Genomic DNA, 20,240 nt, shown 5'->3' on the forward strand with positions numbered 1-20,240 from the left:
GATTTAATAATTATCCGTAGAACGACGTATATAATAGTAGAAGGCTTAAGTAAAGCGTTAAAACTTACGGCGTAGGGAATTTTAGAAAGGAGATCTAGTACTTATCCGAAATTTCGTACTAGATATATAGAAGGGAAGGAAGTTCTAACCGTACTAGAAGTAGATTTATAAGGTTACCCATATCTCTAGTAATAAAAGATCTATAATTCTAGTTAACCTATATAGTAGTTCCGTTATTAGAAGATATTACGTTAATAACCTTAAGATATATATTCCTATAAAAGAAGAGGTAGTAGGTAACTTCTAGCGATTTATAAAGATAAGAAAGAAAATTAAAGAGGCTTAGTTAAGGGTAAAGGATAAAGTAGCTATTAGTAGTTCTAATGTAAATGCTAAGCCTCCTCTAAATATCGATTAGGAGGGTCCTAAGAAAGAGGAGTAGTTAAAAGAGTTAGTAGAGTTCCTAGATAAGTTAAGTGTTAGAGGCCTAAGAATAAGTCTAGACTGTTCTAGACTCTTCTAGACCTCTTCTATTACTAAGAACTTATTCCTACGGGTTCTTTCAGATTCTAGCCCTTATTCTAGATTGTCTCATTACTAAGGCCTAGAATCTTCTAGCCTAGATTGATTAGAAATCGTCTTCTATTAATAGAAGAACCTATTACTAATTACCTAGAGATAGAACTCTCTAGAATCTATAGGTTCTTCTATATAAACACCCTTAGGTAGCCTGCTAGTTAGTCCTTTAAGGAAGTTCTCTTATAGTAAAGAATCTACTACATTCTCTACTATAAACCATCTACCATACGGTATATAATAAAGATATTACTTATCTTTATAGAATACCGCTAACAGGTTATGAGCCCGGCTAATAGTAATCTATAGATTACTATATAGCTTGCCTTATAATTTATAAGTAGGATTTTACTTCCTTCCCTACTTATAAGAAAGAATATACTATTCTTTCTATACTAGACCGCTCTTATAAGTAAGGCTTAGTAAGACTATCTCGGTGGATAGCTATTAAGCTAAACTTATAAAGAAGTCTAGGGAAAGCCTACTTATTTATATAAGTAAGGCATTTTTAGGGTAAGGACTAGTATCCTAAGCCCTATCCTTAGGCTCTTAGCCTATCGAATTTTTCCTAGGACCGTCGGGCCTATATCTACCTAGGATTTTATTCTAGAACCTTCTAGTAGTCTAGAATAACCTTATTCGCTACCTATTCTTTACCTTTCTCCGCCTTTCTCCGGATTTCCTTACATTTCTATCAACTACGTTGATATAAGGTGTGGCTGCGCGGCCTCTATACCATATTAGGCCTAAGCGTTACCCGTTTACACTAGTTCCCGCTAGTGTCTTGGCATGAGGAACACTAAAACTTCACGACACTTCGAAACGTTTTCGACCCGCATCGACCCGAATACTTTGCTTAGTAAGCAAAGTAGTATACCGTTTTGAAGAGAAAAACTCGGCGGACAAGGATCTGAAATCAGATTCCTTATATCTCTACTCCCGGCTAAGTTATTAGAGAAAACATCGATACTCTAATAATCTCCCCACTTTCTATTAGGTGCATCAGGCCCATTAGCACCTAATAAACTTCGAGACTTCATACACTTATAGTTTCAGCTTAAAACTATAAGTACATAGAGTTTTATACTCTAAAGACCTCTATAAGGTATAAAATCTTTAATATACCTTAAGAAAGGAACATCTTCTACTAGGAAATATGGGAAAAGAATTCCCTAGCATTCCTAAACTTAAAGGCCCTGAGAACTAGGAGTCTTGGCAATCTACTATAAATGATATAGTGATTGTAGAAGGGCTAAAAGCCCATCTAGACTCTAAATCTTAACCTAAAGTAGAAGATCCTACCTGGGAGGTTAATGATGCTAGAATAAGGACTTTCATTAGGACCTCTATAGATCCTAAACTTTATTCTAGCATTGCCCATTATAGAACTACAAGTTCTATGGGAGAAGCCCTTAGAAAAAGATGTGAATCTAAGGGACTTTCATAGGAAGTCTCATACTTTATAAGGCTACTAATCCTTAAAGATACGGGAGATATTAATACCTAGGTGGCTAATCTATTAGATGAGATAACCCTATTATCTCAGACTAAGATGGCCTTAACGGAGAGGCAGAAACTAGGTATATTCTTTAGTAATATACCTAGTAGCTATTCTTCATAGAGCGCCGTAGCCTAGCTAGGGCTAAAAGAAGAGACTACTCTAGACCACCTTATAGAGCGTCTAGTAGAAGAGTCTCGGCGCCGAGAACTAGAAGAAGAAAGCAATACTGCCCTTATTACTACAACTAGTAATAAAGGGAAATCTTCTTCTAAAAAGAACGCCTCTACTTATAATAATAAGAGTACTAAGAAGTGCTCTTATTATAAAAAGAATGGCCATCTAGAAAAGGACTGCTATAAAAGAGCTAGGAATTTAAAGGGTAAAGAAAATAATAGTAGTCCTACGGATTTAGAGGATACCCTACACATTACGGGTTATACCTCTTATTTTACCGCGGGTCCCGGCCTAAATGACTAGATTCTAGACACCGGCGCTACAGCCTATATGTCTAGACATAAAGATCTCTTTACTTCTTTAAAAGAAGTAAATTTACCTATAAAACTAGGTAAAGGAGAGATCTATGCTAAAGGAATAGGTACTATACCTATTACCTTTAAGTACGCTAATAGAAGGATAAATCTAACCCTTCTAGACGCTCTCTATATCCCCGATTTATCTGTAAATCTTATCTCTATATCTAGGCTATATACACATGGTATATATCTAGATATAAAGAACTTAAGACTTATAGATAAAAGAGAGCAGATATATGCCGAAGTTTTACTTCAGAATAACCTATTTATACTACCTAAGGTAGAATCTACTATAAATCACTCATATATAGTAGATTTAAACCTATGGCATAATAGGTTAGGGCATATAAACTTAGAAGCTCTTAGGGCACTACTACCTATTAAGGGTAGTAAAATAGACTATTCTATATGCCCTTTAGCTAAATCTAAGCGTACTATATCTACTATACTAGTAGCGGTCTCTAAACCTTATGAGAAGATAGGTCTAGATGTCGTAGGACCTATTACTCCTAAGGGAATAGGGGGATACACCTACTATATAGCCTTTATAGACTATTATAGTAGGTTTACATGGGTATTCCCCCTATTTACTAAAGGAGAAGCCTATAATAAGATAGTTTACTATCTTAAACTTATAGAGCCGCATGGTAAAGTCTAGTCTTTAAGGCTAGATAATGGCCTAGAATATGGGGGAACTCAGCTAGATTTACTAGCTGAAAATAAAGGAATAACTCTAGAAAAGAGTTCTCCTTATAGCCTAGAGCAAAACGGGCTTATAGAGAGGACACATGGGTTAATAGATACTATTACCCGTTACCTTCTCTTAAATTCTAAGGTCCCCCTTACCTTCTGGCTAGAGGCTATTAAAACCGCCACTTATATTCTAAACCGGACCCCTAAGAAGTCCCTAGAGGGTATTTCGCCTCTAGCCCGGCTAAATATAGCTAAGGGCAGGTCTCCTACTATAAATCTCTCTTATATAAAGACTTTTAGAAGTAAAGTCTTTATAAACATCCCTAGAGAAAAGCGTACTATATCCTCTAAGTATTCTCCACGCTCTAGGCCTGGTATATTATTAGGCTTTAAGGGGGAGCATATTTATAGATGCTGGGATATAGAAAAACAAGCTATTATACGCACTAGGGATGTTACCTTTAAAGAGGATGAATTTCCTTCTCCCTATACTAAAAGTATAGAAGATAAGGAAGATATAGACTATACTAAGCCTATATTTCCTTCTTCTATAACTAGCCCTCCTAATAGACTAAGATCTAGGTCTATAACTACTATAGATACTAGTAGGGAGGAGCCTAGGAGAAGTGAGCGCCTTAGAGAAAAATCCTCTAAGGAATCGACTACTATAGAGGCTACTATTAATAGCCCTATAGAAGAAGTACCTCATCCTCTTAGAGAGACCTTTAAAGAGGTTAGAATCCCTAGTAGTAGCAGCTATGTTACTATAGAAGGCCTAAGTAATATAGAGGAAGATATCTCTTATTACTTACTCTATAGTAATGGGGAACCTACTACTTATAGTTAGGCTATTAATTCTTCTAATAGCCTAGACTAGCAGAGAGCTATGCGGGAAGAATATAATTCCCTTATTAAGAATTAAACCTGGATCTTAGTAGACCCCCCTAAGGATAATAAAATTCTTAGAGGCAAATGGGTCTATAAGATTAAAACTAATAATAAGGGAAATATTACCCGCTATAAGGCTAGATGGGTAGTGTAAGGCTAAAATCAGGAGTATGGTATAAACTATAAAGAGACTTTTAGTCCTACAGTCTCACCTATAGTTTTACGCCTACTACTAAGCCTTTCTGCCTATTTAGACCTAGAAATCGTACATATAGACGTCGAAACCGCCTTCCTAAATGGGAAAATAAATGAAGACGTCTATGTACATCAACCTACAGGCTTTAAGCTTAATAATAAAGTCTATAAATTAAAGAAAGCTCTCTATGGCCTAAAATAAGCCCCTAGGGCATGGGCAGCCTGTTTTAGCCACTTCTTAGAAGAGAATGGCTATAAACAGCTTCTATCTAAGGCCTACTTATATACTAAGACCTTTAAAGAAGGCTTATTTATATGGGTCTTAGTATACGTAGACGATATCCTACTTTTTAGTAAGGATATGTCTATTATTAATTCTTTTAAAGAATTAATAAGGTCTAGGTTTACTATTAAGGACCTAGGACCTATTTCCTATTATTTAGGAATTCAAGTCACCCGGGATAGGTCTAAAAAGACTATATCTTTATTACAGGAAGGCTATCTTTCTAAAGTCTTAGAGACTTTCTCTCTAAGCTCTATTACGCCTTCTAAGACTCCTTATTTATATAAGGAGCTTCCTAGACCACCCGCGGACTATTAGGCTAGTGAAGACCTTATTAAAGAGTATAGATCTTTAATAGGCTCTCTTCTATATGCTATGGTCTATACTAGGCCTAATATAGCTTATATACTAGCTTCTTTAAGCTAGTATTTAAGCTGCCCTCTAGTAGAGCACCTTAGAGCTGCTAAAAGAGTCTTATCCTATCTAAAAGGAACTAAAGATTATACTATTACCTATAAGGGTACTAGTTTTAATCTAAAATCCTACTCCGACTCTAACTTAGGGAATAAGCTTAATAGACATTCTCTAGCAGCTTATATTATTTACTCTACTAATGGGCCTATAGCCTAGAAGGCTAGTAGACTAACCTATGTCTCTATTTCTACTATAGAGGTAGAATATATAGGTTATAGTATACTAGCTAAGGTTATCCTTTATATTAAAGGATTTTTAGAAGAGTTAGGTTATAAAGACCTTATACCTACTCCTATAGTCCTTAAAGGGGATAACATACCGGCTATAGCTACTACGGAAGATGCTACTAAAAAGTCTAAGAATATAGACATAAGGTATCACTTCTTAAGGCAGCTAGTTAAGGAAAATCTTATAAGATTCTCCTATATCTCTACTAAAGAGATGCCTATAGACGCCTTAACTAAGGTACTTACTAAGGCTCTCTTTACTAAATTCCTCTCTATTACCCTGCGTAATAAGTTAGGGGGAGTGTTAGAGGCCTAAGAATAAGTCTAGACTATTCTAGACTCTTCTAGACCTCTTCTATTACTAAGAACTTATTCCTACGGGTTCTTTCAGATTCTAGCCCTTATTCTAGATTGTCTCATTACTAAGGCCTAGAATCTTCTAGCCTAGATTAATTAGAAATCGTCTTCTATTAATAGAAGAACCTATTACTAATTACCTAGAGATAGAACTCTCTAGAATCTATAGGTTCTTCTATATAAACACCCTTAGGTAGCCTACTAGTTAGTCCTTTAAGGAAGTTCTCTTATAGTAAAGAATCTACTACATTCTCTACTATAAACCATCTACCATACAGTATATAATAAAGATATTACTTATCTTTATAGAATACCGCTAACATTAAGGGATAAGTATAACCTAGAATATTAGTAGAGAAGAACCTAGGATATTAAGTATAATCCGGTCCTAGAACTAAACGACTTCTAACTTACGGGTAATATTTAGTTATTAGCGTAAGCCTTAGGGGGAAGGAGTAGTTATATAGAGAATATTATTTTACTAGTTTATTATTTTAGTTTATTTTATTTTTTATTTTTATTTAACGACCTAGTCGCGGTTATTAATTTTAGCTTTATATTCTTTACTACTTAACCTAAACCTTTTAACCTTTACTCTTAACCTTCTAACTTTACTCTTAACCTTTTAACTTTACGGTTCTACTATCTTACTTTAATACTTTTTTTTTTACCCTCTCCTTAATCCTTAGGTAATCGATCAGTTAGTCGTTATATTACGCTATACTAGATTACTATCGCTAAAGCGTCGCACCTTACCTATAATAGCGCGTTACTTATCTAAACCATTACTAGTAGCTACTACGGTTCCTTATATAAGGATACTCGTTAACGCTAAACGTTACTAGAGTAGTAGTATAGACGCGAATAAGAGAAGTATTTAATTACGCTATAACCTTAGTAACGAAGCTAGTAGTAATAATACTTTAGAAAGTACTAACATTACTAGTAATAGTATAGATATTAATATAGGGGGTAACCTAACTAATAGTAACATTTATAACGTTACTAAGGGTATAACGGAAATAGCTTTAATAGATTTAGATGAATCTATAGAAGAGAATAATGTTTCTACTACGGATGATAGTTCGTTTCTTATAAGCGATAATATTAAACCCTTTAACGAATACCGTGTTTTAGTAATAAGTAGAAGCCCTTTACTACCTATGGTTAACACTTTAAATCTTATTAACGGTAGTAATATTAACTAGGCTTCTACTACGTTAGATAATATAGAAGTAGATGTTTATCTAGTAGTATTAGATCTTCTAGAGGCTAGTTTACTTAGAATAGATAAGGGTACTAAGCCTATAACCGACCTTTTAATAGAGCATTCTAAGGTTACTAATAATAATAGGGTAATTAATATTAACGCTATCCCTAACCTTAGCGAAGAATAACCTCTTCTATCTAAACCGGAGCTATAGAGATATCCCTATTAAGTAATAATAGGGGTAGGAGGTATAGAGCTTAAGGTTAAAGAAGGGGAGAAAGAATTATAGGGCGCTATAGGTAAGTAAGTTCCGTAGTTAATTATAAGAGTAAGGACCTATTACGAGCTTATAGACGAGCTATAGTATTACTATACTCCGGACTACTATAACCCTAGATATATATAAGCGGTTATCGATTACGCTATAGTCTTAGATCTAATATATTACTATTCTATAAGCTTAGCTACTATTACTATACATTTTAGTTCTAGTAAAGTTTTTAAACATAGTAATACCTTTAATTAATAGACGATCTACTATACTAAAGAGATATATAAATAGGTAAGGAAGCTTTAGTATATAGCTAATTAGTTACCGCATAGGGCGTATTTTAGAAAATAGAAGCTAAGGGGTAGCGGCTTAGAAGTAGTCGATAAGAAGGTACTATTAAAAGTACATAATGCGTAAGTAGCTTTAAGGATAGTTAATAAGGAGACGTTAGCTAGAGCTATTAGAGAGAAAGATTCTAGGAAAGAGAGAAACTCTAGGAAAGATAATACTAATAACGACTATAGTCGCCTATTAAATTAGTATACTATGTTAATAGGGCCGATAGGTAACGCTACATTTAAAATTAGAGAAGATAGTAAGCTTCCTCGCCTTATTACGAAGCTAGCTACTAAGAAATAAATCGTAGAACTCCCTATAGAGGTACGAAAGGTCGTTAACCTATTTAAAACGTTTATAAAGAACGAGACTACCTATAAATCTAATAGGACCCCTACTATAAGATAGAAGTAGAAGAAAAAGGACCTTTATAGTTATTAGCTAGATGTCCTATTAATATATAAATACTACCCTCCCTATATAGCTATATAATACTATTTTATAAAGCGAGGTAACATTACTAATACATCGGAAATACGTAATTATAGCTATATAGCGTTAGGGATTAATCTAGGAGTTTAGTAATACTATAATAAAAAGGAATAGCTAGGTGAACTTTACTAAACTACTCCTTATATTACTACGTAAAAGGGCACTTTTAAGTAACGTAAGGGTCGGCTAGTATAGTAAAATAGAACTTAGAATAGAAAATAGTCTAATTAACTATTAGTAGCTAAAGTAGTAGTTAAGAAAGACCGAGTATATATGTCTAAGTTATATCTATTAGAAAAAGCTACTACTATTATCTCTATACTTAAGCCTAGAGCTATTACTACTATAGATTTAGGCTAAAAGAGGTTAAGCTAATAGATAAAAGACGTAATTAATAGAGCGTATATAATTATAGAGTAGTAATAGGCGATTAAATAATACCTAGAGAAGATATAGGTAGAGAGTACTTAACGCGAAAAGGCTATAGAATAATAGAATTATTAGTTAGAATGCCTACTTAAGTAATAGGGGACGTAGTATAATAACCTACTAGATTTTACCCTAGAATATTATAAGGTATTACCTAAACGCTTCTTTAAACCCTTACCTAGACCTAGGCTAGACGTTTATAGTTAATACTTAATAACTTTATAGTAGCGTATAGCCGTAACTAGACTTAATACTAGTAGTAATTAGAGTACCTACTAGGGTTTAAGTATAGGACTAGATAGACCTATTAATAAGATTAATAACTCTTTCTTAGAGATCTTAGGTAATAATATATTGCCTAAACGCTTACGCTCGGCCGATTTAGGCGTTAAAGAGTCGACTATTAGTAGATTAGTAAGTAGAATAGGCCTTAGAGAGCCTACTATTAAAGAGAACTACTAGCCTTTAGACTACTTAGAATACGAGGCTCTTAACCTAGACTAGGAAGAGGATATTAATAAAGAATACTTAGACGATATCCTCTATAGCTTAGCTCTATAAAACTCTAAGATGTTAAAGAAGAAGAGTACTAATAGGGAGTATATTAATAAGAAGAGTATAGATAAAGAGAATAAGAGGAAGGCTATAAAAGAAACTAGTAAGAAGTTAAATAAAGTCTTAAGTAATATTAGGGAGAAAGCTACTTAGTAGGTTACTAAAACTATAGTAAAGGCGAAGTTAAAGTCTAAGACTATAAAGCTAAAGGTAGTAATAAAGCCTAAGGTTATAGTAAAGCTAAAGGCTATAATAGCGTCTACTACTAGTAAGAATAAGCGTAATAAGCATACTAATTATAATAAGTATAACGGCTATAACGGTTACGATAATTTTAACCCTTATGCTATCTAAGTTAAGTAAGATAATATCGTAATAGCTATTAGATACTAGTAACGTAAGCATATATTAGATACTAGTAACGCGAGTATATTATAACTACGCCCTTACGCGATTACTTAATAAGCTAAAGCTAATTATAACTAAGCTACGTAAACTAGCTAAGCTATATAAGCTAGTAGTACTAATAGATAATAAATACTACTAAGAATATATAGCCTACTTAATAGCTAATAAAACTTTATATAGTAATAAGAAGATTAATTTCTTATCTATTTTAATAACGTAACTAAAGTAGTAATTTATGTAGTAAAGAGAGAGTTTAGTTCTTATTTCACTTCTTATATAAATATATATAGAAGATAGAAGAGTATATAGTATCTTCTATATTTATAATAATTAAGAAGACTTTACTTAACTTTATCTTTTAACTACTTAACTTTAATTAAGTTCTTTTTAATTTTATATATATCTAACTAAGTAGATAGCCTCTAGGTAAAAGCCTATATATTAGCTACTTAATAATTTATAATAGATAACTTTATCTATAGTTAACCTTTTAGTATTCTACTACCTAGTAGTAGTAATTAGTTAAAGGACCCTTCCTAATAGGAAGAATAAAAAGTACTTTATTTCTTAGGTTTTACATAGATAATGCCCCCCCCCTAAAAAAAAAAAAAAAAAAAAAAAAAAGAAAAAAAAGCTATAGTTAACGACTTAGTACTTTAATTACGGTTAACTATTTAACCTATAGTTAGATTAGTTACTATATTTCTTTTCTTTTACTACCCTTCCTATTTATAGATAATACTATATTACTACTTCTAGGTAGGAGTTTACTTAATTCCTTTTAGGAGGAGTAGGCCCTAGTTTTATAATAATTAGGAGTTATCTAGTAGGGGCTAGTCTAGAGGAAATTTAGCTAGAAATAGTAGATTATAGGCTTAGCTTATAGTCTAGGTTACGGTTATTATTTAGCGTTAGTTTCTAACTTTATTTCTTTTACTTAATTACGGCATTTACTATTATATAGTTTACCTATAAAAAAGGGGGTAGAAATGTTAGCCTAAGCGTTTAGCATTAGTTAGCGCTAGGGAAGGCCCGGCTATAGTTACTTCTAACCCCTACCCCTCTTAATAGAAAAATAACGCACTATAGAATATAATTAACTTAAATAACGATACTTTTTATTTTACACCGCAAAACGTAGGTACCTCTCCTTTCATTTCCTTGTACTGTACCTTCAGCCACATACGCATTTATGCGGCAGAGACTTTGTTGTACCCTAGTGCACGAGTCCTGCCGTGTTTCACTCTCGGCCATTCTGCCTAGGCAGCATGCAGACATGTTGAAGCCTTGATTTGCCTTGCCTTGCCTTGCCTCGACTCGAGGCGTAGCAGTGTGGCTTGCTCGCTCTCGCCTGTCTTCTGTACATAGGTTCAAGAGCTGGCACTCAGGGGGCTCCTGCATGCACGTCTGTCTGCCTGCCTATCTGCCTGGAGAAGAAGACGATGTTGAGCCTCATCGATCGACGATGCGTCTCCAAGTTGGCATGACTGGATCGACAACGGCGACAATAGGTTGGTTGGTTGGTTGGTTGGTTAGTTGGTTCCATTTACATCCCACCGTTCGTGGCTTCTCAGGGAAAGCGACCCATGCGCGAAACGATAAACGCTTCCCCTTGCCAAGGACTTCGACGGGTAAATACGAAACAGATGGTATAGGACACCCAACAAGCGCGCCGTGAGTCAGTCAGTCCGGTGATGCGGCCTCCCCGCCAGCGCTCAGGGGAGAAAAGAAATTACACAGGTAGCTCAAGACGGGCGCACGTGCAGACGGACCGCACCACACCAGCGGCGCAGCCTGGCAGTCCACAAAGAAAGACCCGCCGCAGAGACAGGCGATGGACGGTAAGTACTCGCGGAGTAACTCAACCCGAGAACCTACAGGCAGGCGGATGGGTAGGTTGGTAGGTAGGGTATATAGTAAACCAGCCAGCCAGCCAGCCCTGTCAGTGCACATAGAATGAAGATGCGGTGATGATGGTGGCGGCCGGTCTGGGTGGTGGTAATGGTGGTCAGCAGCAGCAAGGCAGCATCCTCACCACACACTTCAGCAAAACGAAACCAAATAGCAGCAGAAGCGTCCGGGGTATTCTATCATGATGTGATTAATGACGCACTACAGGGAGCAAGAACGTCCACTGCAAAACAGGAGGGAGTAAGTGAGGAGAAGCCAGTGGCATGGCATGGTACCCCTTGAGACAACAAGATTGGCTCGACACCCAACCCGCGCCCAAACGGGCCGCTCCGGAGCTCCATGGCTGGCTGGCTGGCTGGCTGTTTTGCGCGGCTACAGCGTCAGCAGGAGGGGACAGAGAGGGCAGGCCGCGTCTGCGCCGCTGGAAGCGGTTGTTTGCTAGGTACCACCTACCTTACCCTACTTGTCTGTTTTGCCGCGAGCAAGGGAGTCGAGCTGCTTTTACCCCGAGCCGCGCACAGCGCTTCGTCCCGTCGCGTGAGGGGCAGCAGTGCGTGAGGGTGCTTTGATTGTGGCTTAAGATATTCTGCTGGATTCGTTGATGATGATGATGATGATGATGATGTGGTGTAGCGTCATGTAGCGGACAGCCAGGGAGCGAACAACCACGAGGCAATTTTCTCCGTCGGCGTAGGCTCTGCTTTTGGTCAAGCTTCCCACTCGAGGGGCATCATGAGAGCGGGAAAAGGCACGGGTGCCCGAGACACTGTAGCTGGCATGAGAGACAGCACTGGGATGAAGTGCGCCGGGAGGATGAAGGAGGCCGTCATTAGGCAGGACCGGTGTTGGCCCGAGCGTTTGGCATTAGTCAGCGCTGGGGAAGGCCCGGCTATAGTTGCTTCCAACCCCTGCCTCTCTTGATAGATTAACAACTCACGTTCGAATACAATCAACTTGAATAACGATACTTTTTTGTTTCTTCACCGGCCATGGGACTGCTGGGATTGTAATTCGCAACTTGGCTTCACACCTCCTAATTAGCTTTTAAGAACCTTGGCGAAGAGCCGCTAGAAGCCTAAAATAAACTACTAGCATGCTTAGCCGTACCATATTCATATAATAACCTTCACACCTCATCTATCCGCTATCTATATGTACCTACTACCCAGAATACCTGGAGTGGACATCATCTTGCTAATAATGACAATGAAATCCCACACACCTCTACCCCTCCTTATCCTCCTGCTCACCTAGTATGTTACCCCCTTAATCCTCTTCTCCCTCTGTTTCACGAAATAAAGCCGACTGACACTCCCACAAGCACGACTCTCGTCGCCGCCGAGCAATGCCGCCTCCTCGACAACAGCCCCAACGGCCCAAACGGCCTAGAAACCAACGTCCTATTGACGCAAGCTTGCACCTGCGGCGCCTGCAAAGCGGTCGGCGGCGCGCTGTTTTGTACTTACGTTTGCCTCCCTCCTTCTCCAATTACACCCCCTTCCTCCCCTTCCTCCACTTTCTCAGCCACTCCCGCCTCCTGAATGCCCCTCCCGCCATCCCTCTAGAAACTCGCTTACTCATCTCCCCTCCTTAGGAACCGGGCACAATCTGCTGCGACACAAAGGACGTCGCGGACCCAAACCCCGGTGGTAGTTTCCAGAGGCAATGTGAGAAGTGTAAGGGGAGGGCGGCGTTTTGGGTAATTGCAACTTGTAATCCCCCTGTAGCGCCGTGTAGGGGTGCGGCTTGTCCGTAGGGAGGGGAAGGGGGTGCCAGAGGGGTTGGTTGTGGTTGTTGGTCGGTCTGGTGAGTTGGTTGTGGGTGGGGGCGTGGGTTGAGATGTGTTTGGCGTTGGCATTGTAATCGACAGGTGGTTGCTGGCAACATCCTTAATCGGTGCGCTCGCGCTGGCTATCCGTGTTGCATCTTCATGGTAATCAGTCAACGTAAAGGAGGCCGCTCTTTGTGCGCGACTTACAGTCACACTTGATGTACAAGCCTATCCGCGTCGATGACATCTTTCGAAGGATGCATGACATGATAGATCCAAATCAGCAATTCCATTGTTTGTATCGTGTTCTTCGGCTCAATGCCTAGCTGTGGGCAGTTCCTCCCTACTGCCGTTTCTCAAACAAGCAAAGAATCGCTATAGGAGCGGGGAGAGAAAAACGCGCGTGCGAACACAAGTCACATCGCCAAAAAAGGGAAACCCTGGTCGAAAATATAGAAAACGCCGATGATGGTGACATCGTCTCCCATTCAAGTCAAGCCTGATGGCACTCCTGCTTCGAAAACTCTTCCATTCTTTACTTCTCTACTTTCTCCTCTGCTGCATGCCCAGAATCTGCACCAGACGGATGAAGATGTTGATAAAGTCGAGCTCGAGGCTGATGCTCTCCTTGACAGGGTCGCGGGGAAGCAGGCCGCGCTCGGACAGGCGCGCGTGATGCAGAATTTTCTGAATGTCGTACAGGGTGAAGCCGCCAAAGACGGCCAGGCCGCCGTACAGCCACAGGTTCTCGGTCCACATCAGCGTGCGGGTGGCGGTGGCGGGCAGAACAAGGGGAGCGAGTCCAGAGAGCGCAACAATGGCGACACCAGCGAGGAGGGGACCGCCGAGGTAGAGATACTTTTCTTGCTTAGCCGTGGCACCGACGAAGGCAATGGAGCCCTGATGAATGTGTTAGTGTGTAAGAGAATGTAAGGCGGAGTCTTGGCTTACCATCATTCCAACAGTGTAGAGACCGGCGCGAGCGAGCAGCGCAGGCTGCATAAAGAAGAGCGGAGACAGCAGAGCAGCCTGGGTCAAGTTGAAGGCAGTCCAGAGAGCGTATTTGGGAATGTAGCTAGACCGGGTCAGCCTGGATCGACCCATTTGGTGGAGCCAACTTGCTTGTCCGGGTGGATGGCCATGCAGCCGTACATGGAGCCAATGGAGCCAACAAGACCAAGACCAGCGACGAGCCACGGGTTGGTGGCCATCAGCCTGTAGCTCCAGCCACTGCGGTGGAGAGCACTCGCAGCAACACCGATGATTCCGATACCAAGGCCAGTGTGGAGAAAAGTCTCGTTTAGGTACGCGCGTTCGAAAATGGGCATGCCGCCATCCTCGCGAGTCTCACGGTTGAATATCCTGGGTATGAATGTCAGTATCATCCTCTTTGCCTTTGTGGCTGTGACTCTTACAGGTTGGTGGCCAAGATGGCACCGCCAAAGATTCCTGCTCCATACAACAGACGCTGCTTGAGGTTGCCGGTCTGCACGCTCGGAGTGCCCTGCATGTAGGTACGACGGAAGGTGTTACGGAAGACATTTCGTGATTGAGCAAAGGTGGAGCCGGTCGTGGCGCGAGAGGTGAAGAAGTTGGACGGCGCCGACTTGAGTGGCGTGTGGTGGAATGCGCGGATGGTGGTCGACGAAGCAGCGGGAGCCTGCTTCAACGCAGAGGTGATGGCGAACGGTCGCCTTAGTATAAACGCCATTGTGGATGATCCCTCAAAAAAGGAGAGGTGGATTGAGGTGTTGGATGAAGATGAGCGGCGGGAGATGGAGGAAGCTAGGTAACCAGTGAGGTGACGTCGAGAAAACTCATCACGTGCTGGGAAGCTTGGACCATTCGGCGGGGTTAAGTTAACTCCAGCTGACAGAAGCGCGTCGAATCTTCATCGCCGCCGTCATCGCAATCCGATTCTACGGACAGGCCCAGTCAATGCCTAGATCCCTCTAGCTCTGATCATCCAACGCACCGTTACAGCTTTGCGTATCTGCTATGTGAAGCGCTCGCTTTCGAATGGAGAGCCACCGCGTCTTGGAGCACGACTACATACTGCGCCACGCTGAACCTCACCAGCATTTGAGGTCACTTCCAATGCACCCTTGCGTACACCAACAACGCTGGTGACGAGCCAGTGGACTGAGTTCTTGAAAAGAGCTGGGGATTCACGACGGGTGTGAACAGAACTCGTCGCCTAATGTCCCAGGCTTGATTTGACGCGCAACGTCTTTCCAACAAAATCCTTAGCCAAGCCATACAGCAGTGGGAAATGCGGTGGTAGAAATATCTCCGCTAAGCACTTGTCCGCCAGGCCCGGACATCAACCGCACGAACATACAAAATGCAGGCACCGGACTCCAAACCACTACCCAGAAAAAGGCTCTTGGTTTCAAAATGTATTTGATCGAATCGTACCTGCCTGCAATCTACAATCCCCGGAAATTTTCGCCTTCGTTTGAAGATTGCCACACCATCCAAGCCACCACATGTGCAAGAGTACCCGTGCAGATGCACCGCGCCCGCTAGCTCCCGTCAGTTCCAGTTTCCGTTCTTGGGCACTTCTTCAGGCGGAGTCCCGAGGATTTGCATCGTTGCATGCAGGTACCGCAGTAGGGTCAAATGGTCTGCCTACCCGTTAGCAGGCTTTCTTGTCAGGCTGGATGACCAAAATGATTTGAAGGGTATGTACGACTGTATTTAGCAAAATTGGACAAGAAAGAGGAGGGATGGGAGTGAAATCCGACACCATGTCTCAGCACAACCTCCAGTCAGGCAATCGTCACCTCGGGGAAAACTTCCAAAATCAAATCCAAAAGTTTCGTTCAAGTTAAGTGTGCCATCTTCCCGCTTCCTCGGGCTGTGGAAACCGAATACGATGAGATGATAAGACAAGTACACCTACGAGGCAGACCGAGCTCGACTAGACTCTGTTGAATTCATAGACTTGCCTTTTTCAAGCGGAATCGACGGCTTCCTGGAATGCACTGGTCGTCTTTGAAGCGGACTTGGCGTGCTTCTTTCCCGAGCACTGTTTGTGCGATTCAGCCCTCGAGCAACCGCCCCGGTTTCAGTTCCAGCCCCTGTGGTGTTTGACCTGGGCCTGCTTTCCAGGTACTTTTCGATTCCAGGCGACGCTGCGCCCATACTCAGAGGCCGTGGTGGCTTTTCGGTGCCTGCTATCCTCCTCTTGTAAATCTGAGGATCGTGCGGACCTACTCGCGTCCAAAATACCTGCCCAAGGCCCTCCGCTTCTTCTTCAGATGCCTCTAAGCGGGTCTTGTTGCGGGTGTACTGGTCCAGCATGGCTTCGTTCGGGAGCAATCTAGCTTCAAAATTGTTTCGGCCCTTGACTTCTTTAATCGCCCACTCTTCAATTCTCACTTCTTTTTCCATGGGATATGTCCACAGCCAGCCGCTGAGCTTTGGGACTGTCGGCCTCATCCAGTACGCACCATCTCCAGTCTTGGTGTCATTCCATTCCCATTCTGGCGCCGACTGGCGTAAATATGGCCAGTCTATCCGTTCACTAAAGGCGATCGAGCGATATCCAAACTGTGGATGGTCCATTTCGGTGGTTCGGTGTATGACGGACGGGTGTATTGTCTCGTTTGTGCGAAAGCTTTGTCCTTTGTACAGCACCGGCATCCCCGTGGCCTCTTGGATGAGAAAGTTGACGTCGTCGTGGCTTGGGGTGGAGACTTTTTCGTACGGTACAGGGAATCGAGGTCGGCGTACCAGTCTTCCCTCTGTCTTTTCGTAATGATAGCCTCCTGGTGTTCTTACAGCATCTCCTCCTGACATGGGCCAGCGAGACGCCATGGTCGTGGTGTCGACAATTTTCCCCGTTGCCCAGCTGCTCTTTGCCTCGCATTTTCGCCCCAGGAATCTTTTAACGGCTCGGTCGTTGAATGCAAGCATCCCGTCCACTTGGTCGCACATCCACGCCAGGCTTAGCTCGTCGATGTCGGTTGAGTCCTCTGTCCAAGTATCGACTCTGCTGGTACCACCGCCAACGTTGTTGTGATAACCAGGGAACCAGCATTGTTTCAAGTCTGTCGTGACGTTTGAAGTTGGCAAATGCCAAAGCGTCGGCGGTAGAGATCCACGATGTTCGTCCAGTGCAAGAGCATGGAAGGCGTGCTCAATGTCTGTTTTCCAGACTCGTCAGTCTTGCAATCCTTCAAGACGATTGACTGCGCCTCGACCGTCCGCAGATCAATCAAGAGGCGTCCGACTTACTCTCATTCAGCGCAGTGTCATGGAACTTGAACTCTTCATTCACGCACGGCGCAACCTTGGTCAAGGAACTCTCGGGAAGACCTCTTGAACCAACAGTATCCCACACCCCCACCACCTTGACTTTAACAGGGCCGTCGTGCATGGCATTGCGCAGCTGCCAAATTTCTTCCGGTCCACTCTCGACATTCTTCACCCCTCCCGCCCACATCCACAGCTTCTTCAAAACATGTCTACTCTTGTCGTATCCGTGGTTTTCGACGCTCACAGCCGTCGTGTCCTTTTTCCGATATATCTCGTATGCGCGCGGAAACAGGGACAGCTCCTCGCCGCGCAAGAGGCCCATTTTCGTGATGAGCCCGGCGACTGTGCGCGCAGTGTAGGCGCCACGGCTGAACCCAAAGATGAAGATTTCGTCGGCTGGAATAGGGGGCTTTGCGAGGGGGTCGCCGGGGGAGTAATTCGCGGCAATAAACTGGTACGCCGCGGCGACATTTGGTTCGAGCGTCGCACTTGTCACGCCTGCGGAACTGCGACATCAGCGCCGCGCCTTGAGCGCAAAAACTTTACGGTGTCGGTACCTGGCAAGATGTAAAAGACAGGCAGGGTCAACAGCTCGCTGGCGCTCGTCGCGTTGCCGGCCTGATAGTGAACAATTTGCTGGACGGGCCTCCTGTGCCCGTCTTCGCCCTCGTGTGCAATCATGCGCGCCAGGCGAGCCACGTTGGACGGCAGGCTATCGTCGCCGTGGTCGGAACTGATCCACGTGCCATCGCAGCACACGATCAAGCGCTTCATTTTCTTGCAGCAGTATAGGAAAGAGCTCGCGGGCGAGGACGGAGGGCAGGCTGTGTAAGGGGGAGTGGCAAAAAACTGATTCTAAGGCGGTGCTCAGGGAAACACCAAGTTTAAAGGACCGGCGCACGGCGACGAGCAAGCGAGACCCGTGTGTTTACGGGCGGCCAGCCGGCCGCTTGGTTGCTCCCGCTAGACAATCTTCAGCGCCTCCGGCGATCGAAAAGAAACCCGCATCTCCTTTCTGGCTGCTGACAGGGCGACAGAACGACAGCTCCTCCCAGGAAACAGGAACGCAATCTCGACCATCATGTCAGGTAGCGGTCCAATCAGGAGCATCGGCTAGCCAGGACGTGTGGATGGAGACTGGATGCTTTTCTGGTAGGCTAAGCAGCTCGCGCCGCCCAGCTCGCCGCCACATTTTGCGATTTCGGGGGGGCAATGGTGCGCGATAGCTGCGTCGGGTGCCAATCATGCGTGCGAACCAGCAGCGGAATGAGGACCCTACTTCCTGTTCCTTGGTGGAAATTGGATGGACGGGGCAACGACAGTTCCAAGGGCGTGGAGACTCCTTTTCCTCTCTGCGGCCGCAAAAAGACGAAGCCGGAGGCCACTGGACGTTGCATAAAGGAAAGTACGCGATAGCTTTTCTTGACCACGACTGTAGTTCAAGCGCTCATTCACTAACTCTTGTCGCGTTGGCTTTGAACAATTCCAGCGCCGTGGAATTGCCCCGACTACTCGCATTCCACCAACTCACCCCACCAGCCACGACCCGTTTCTGCCTGAGGCGGCAACTCTCCTCAGCAAGCGTGGCGACGGCTGCGGCCGTAGCAGCAGCAGCGGCGGCAAAACCTCCATCTGCGTGTCCATCCAGTTGGCTGGCCGTCGGCGCGAGCACATGGTCAACGTGGGCTACGGCAGCGACCGGCTGGTCACTGCCAACACTGGAACACTACGCGCAGGTCATCCACCTGTGACTCCAGCTCTCTGGTCATGATTCTTGCACTCGGCCGTAGACAACTCTTGCGACTGTGGGGAAGATGAATTGATGCTTTGATTGGCGCCACATCTTGCCACACACTTGCTTAAATGGAGGCCAGTCTTTCGGGTCAAGTATCATGCTGTACGTGTGGGTATCACGTCTCCTTTCTGCATTTCGCCATTTTGTTTTGCTCTCGTCGGCTTGACACGATCTCTTTGGTATACCCTCCAACTTTCCTAAGCTCCGGTACGATTGCCGCTGTCTCGACCATCTTTGGACAGTCTGGGATTGCCTGGAAGTGAGTAAGCAGAGCTTGAACGTCAGAAGGCTTTCATTACCACGGAGTGAGGTGCTTTGCACATGTAGGTCATGATTGAGTGACTCTAACTAACCGCCACGTGTTGGGAGGCTCTGGGCGCAGGGCACAGGGCCTTAGGGCACAAGCGTGATGCATATACTCTTCTGGCAAAAGTATTTAAACGCCCCATGTCGCCCCTGATAGACACTATCTAACTCAAGCCAGAGTGGAGGTTTTGCCTGAATTCACACCCTCCAACAGGAATGTTACTACTGGTATCCCGCCCAGACAGTTACAAGACACTGTTGTCATTTTGCTTCATCTTTTTATCCAAGTCTCTACTTCATCCAATTTCTTCTTTTCGCTCTAATTAAGTTGTGGTTGTTGGTGAGAAGCATCAACATCATTGCTAGATCTTCTCCACCAACATTTTGAGCGAAACAACGCCGATTCTGCGTCACACTTTAATTCAACCGCCAACAAGCTCACCAAGCAAAGAGCAAGTAGTAGAGTCGCCATATGCTGCTCCCGCCCGACCCAGTGTTAAGAGCCTTCTTAGGCAGTCGTAGAGATTTGTGAGTGAATGGGCTTGCTGTATGCAGACCGAAGAGCGAAAGGTCTTTTATACCCAACACGAGCAGCAGCGCTGGGCATGTGTCGATCATCATGAACACGCGGCTGTTAGTAGCCGGACGTCAAGGGGCACATGCTCATCCCCTCCGCTCGACACGTGCCCTCCTTTCTACGCATAAAAACCACACCCTTCTCTCTCCTGGTTCACTGCAAGGCGGACACAGCTCGAAGCGCAGCGGG

The 20,240-nt window shown here is 43.3% G+C and overlaps 3 protein-coding genes across 3 annotated transcripts; 1 reads left to right on the forward strand and 2 right to left on the reverse strand.

The window, feature by feature from the left end:
- The first annotated feature begins 10,850 nt into the window (after positions 1-10,850).
- IWZ02DRAFT_438207 (uncharacterized protein) lies at positions 10,851-11,338 on the forward strand. Its single transcript, XM_066766713.1, has one exon. The coding sequence runs from the start codon at positions 10,894-10,896 to the stop codon at positions 11,104-11,106; it is 213 nt and encodes a 70-aa protein (XP_066626725.1). The 5' UTR covers positions 10,851-10,893; the 3' UTR covers positions 11,107-11,338.
- Positions 11,339-13,653: 2,315 nt separating this feature from the next.
- On the reverse strand, positions 13,654-14,821 carry IWZ02DRAFT_466806 (Bax inhibitor family protein; the record flags this gene model as incomplete). Its single annotated transcript, XM_066768520.1, has 4 exons — positions 13,654-14,010; positions 14,062-14,185; positions 14,233-14,472; positions 14,526-14,821. The coding sequence occupies 4 exons, from the start codon at positions 14,819-14,821 to the stop codon at positions 13,654-13,656; spliced, it is 1,017 nt and encodes a 338-aa protein (XP_066626726.1).
- Positions 14,822-15,645: 824 nt separating this feature from the next.
- Positions 15,646-18,147, reverse strand: IWZ02DRAFT_486299 (uncharacterized protein; the record flags this gene model as incomplete). The annotated part of the gene is made up of 4 exons (XM_066769244.1): positions 15,646-15,737; positions 16,260-17,261; positions 17,353-17,871; positions 17,931-18,147. 4 exons carry the CDS (start codon positions 18,145-18,147, stop codon positions 15,646-15,648), a joined length of 1,830 nt encoding a protein of 609 aa, XP_066626727.1.
- Positions 18,148-20,240: the final 2,093 nt, after the last annotated feature.

Source organism: Phyllosticta citriasiana (assembly GCF_038021145.1).
Source record: "Phyllosticta citriasiana strain CBS 120426 chromosome Unknown IWZ02scaffold_1, whole genome shotgun sequence".
In the NCBI taxonomy this organism is placed as follows: Eukaryota; Fungi; Ascomycota; class Dothideomycetes; order Botryosphaeriales; family Phyllostictaceae; genus Phyllosticta; species Phyllosticta citriasiana.

Excerpts from the sequence above, each read along its gene's own strand:
- IWZ02DRAFT_438207 (XM_066766713.1), top strand. The coding sequence starts at position 10,894 with ATGCGTCTCCAAGTTGGCATGACTGGATCGACAACGGCGACAATAGGT.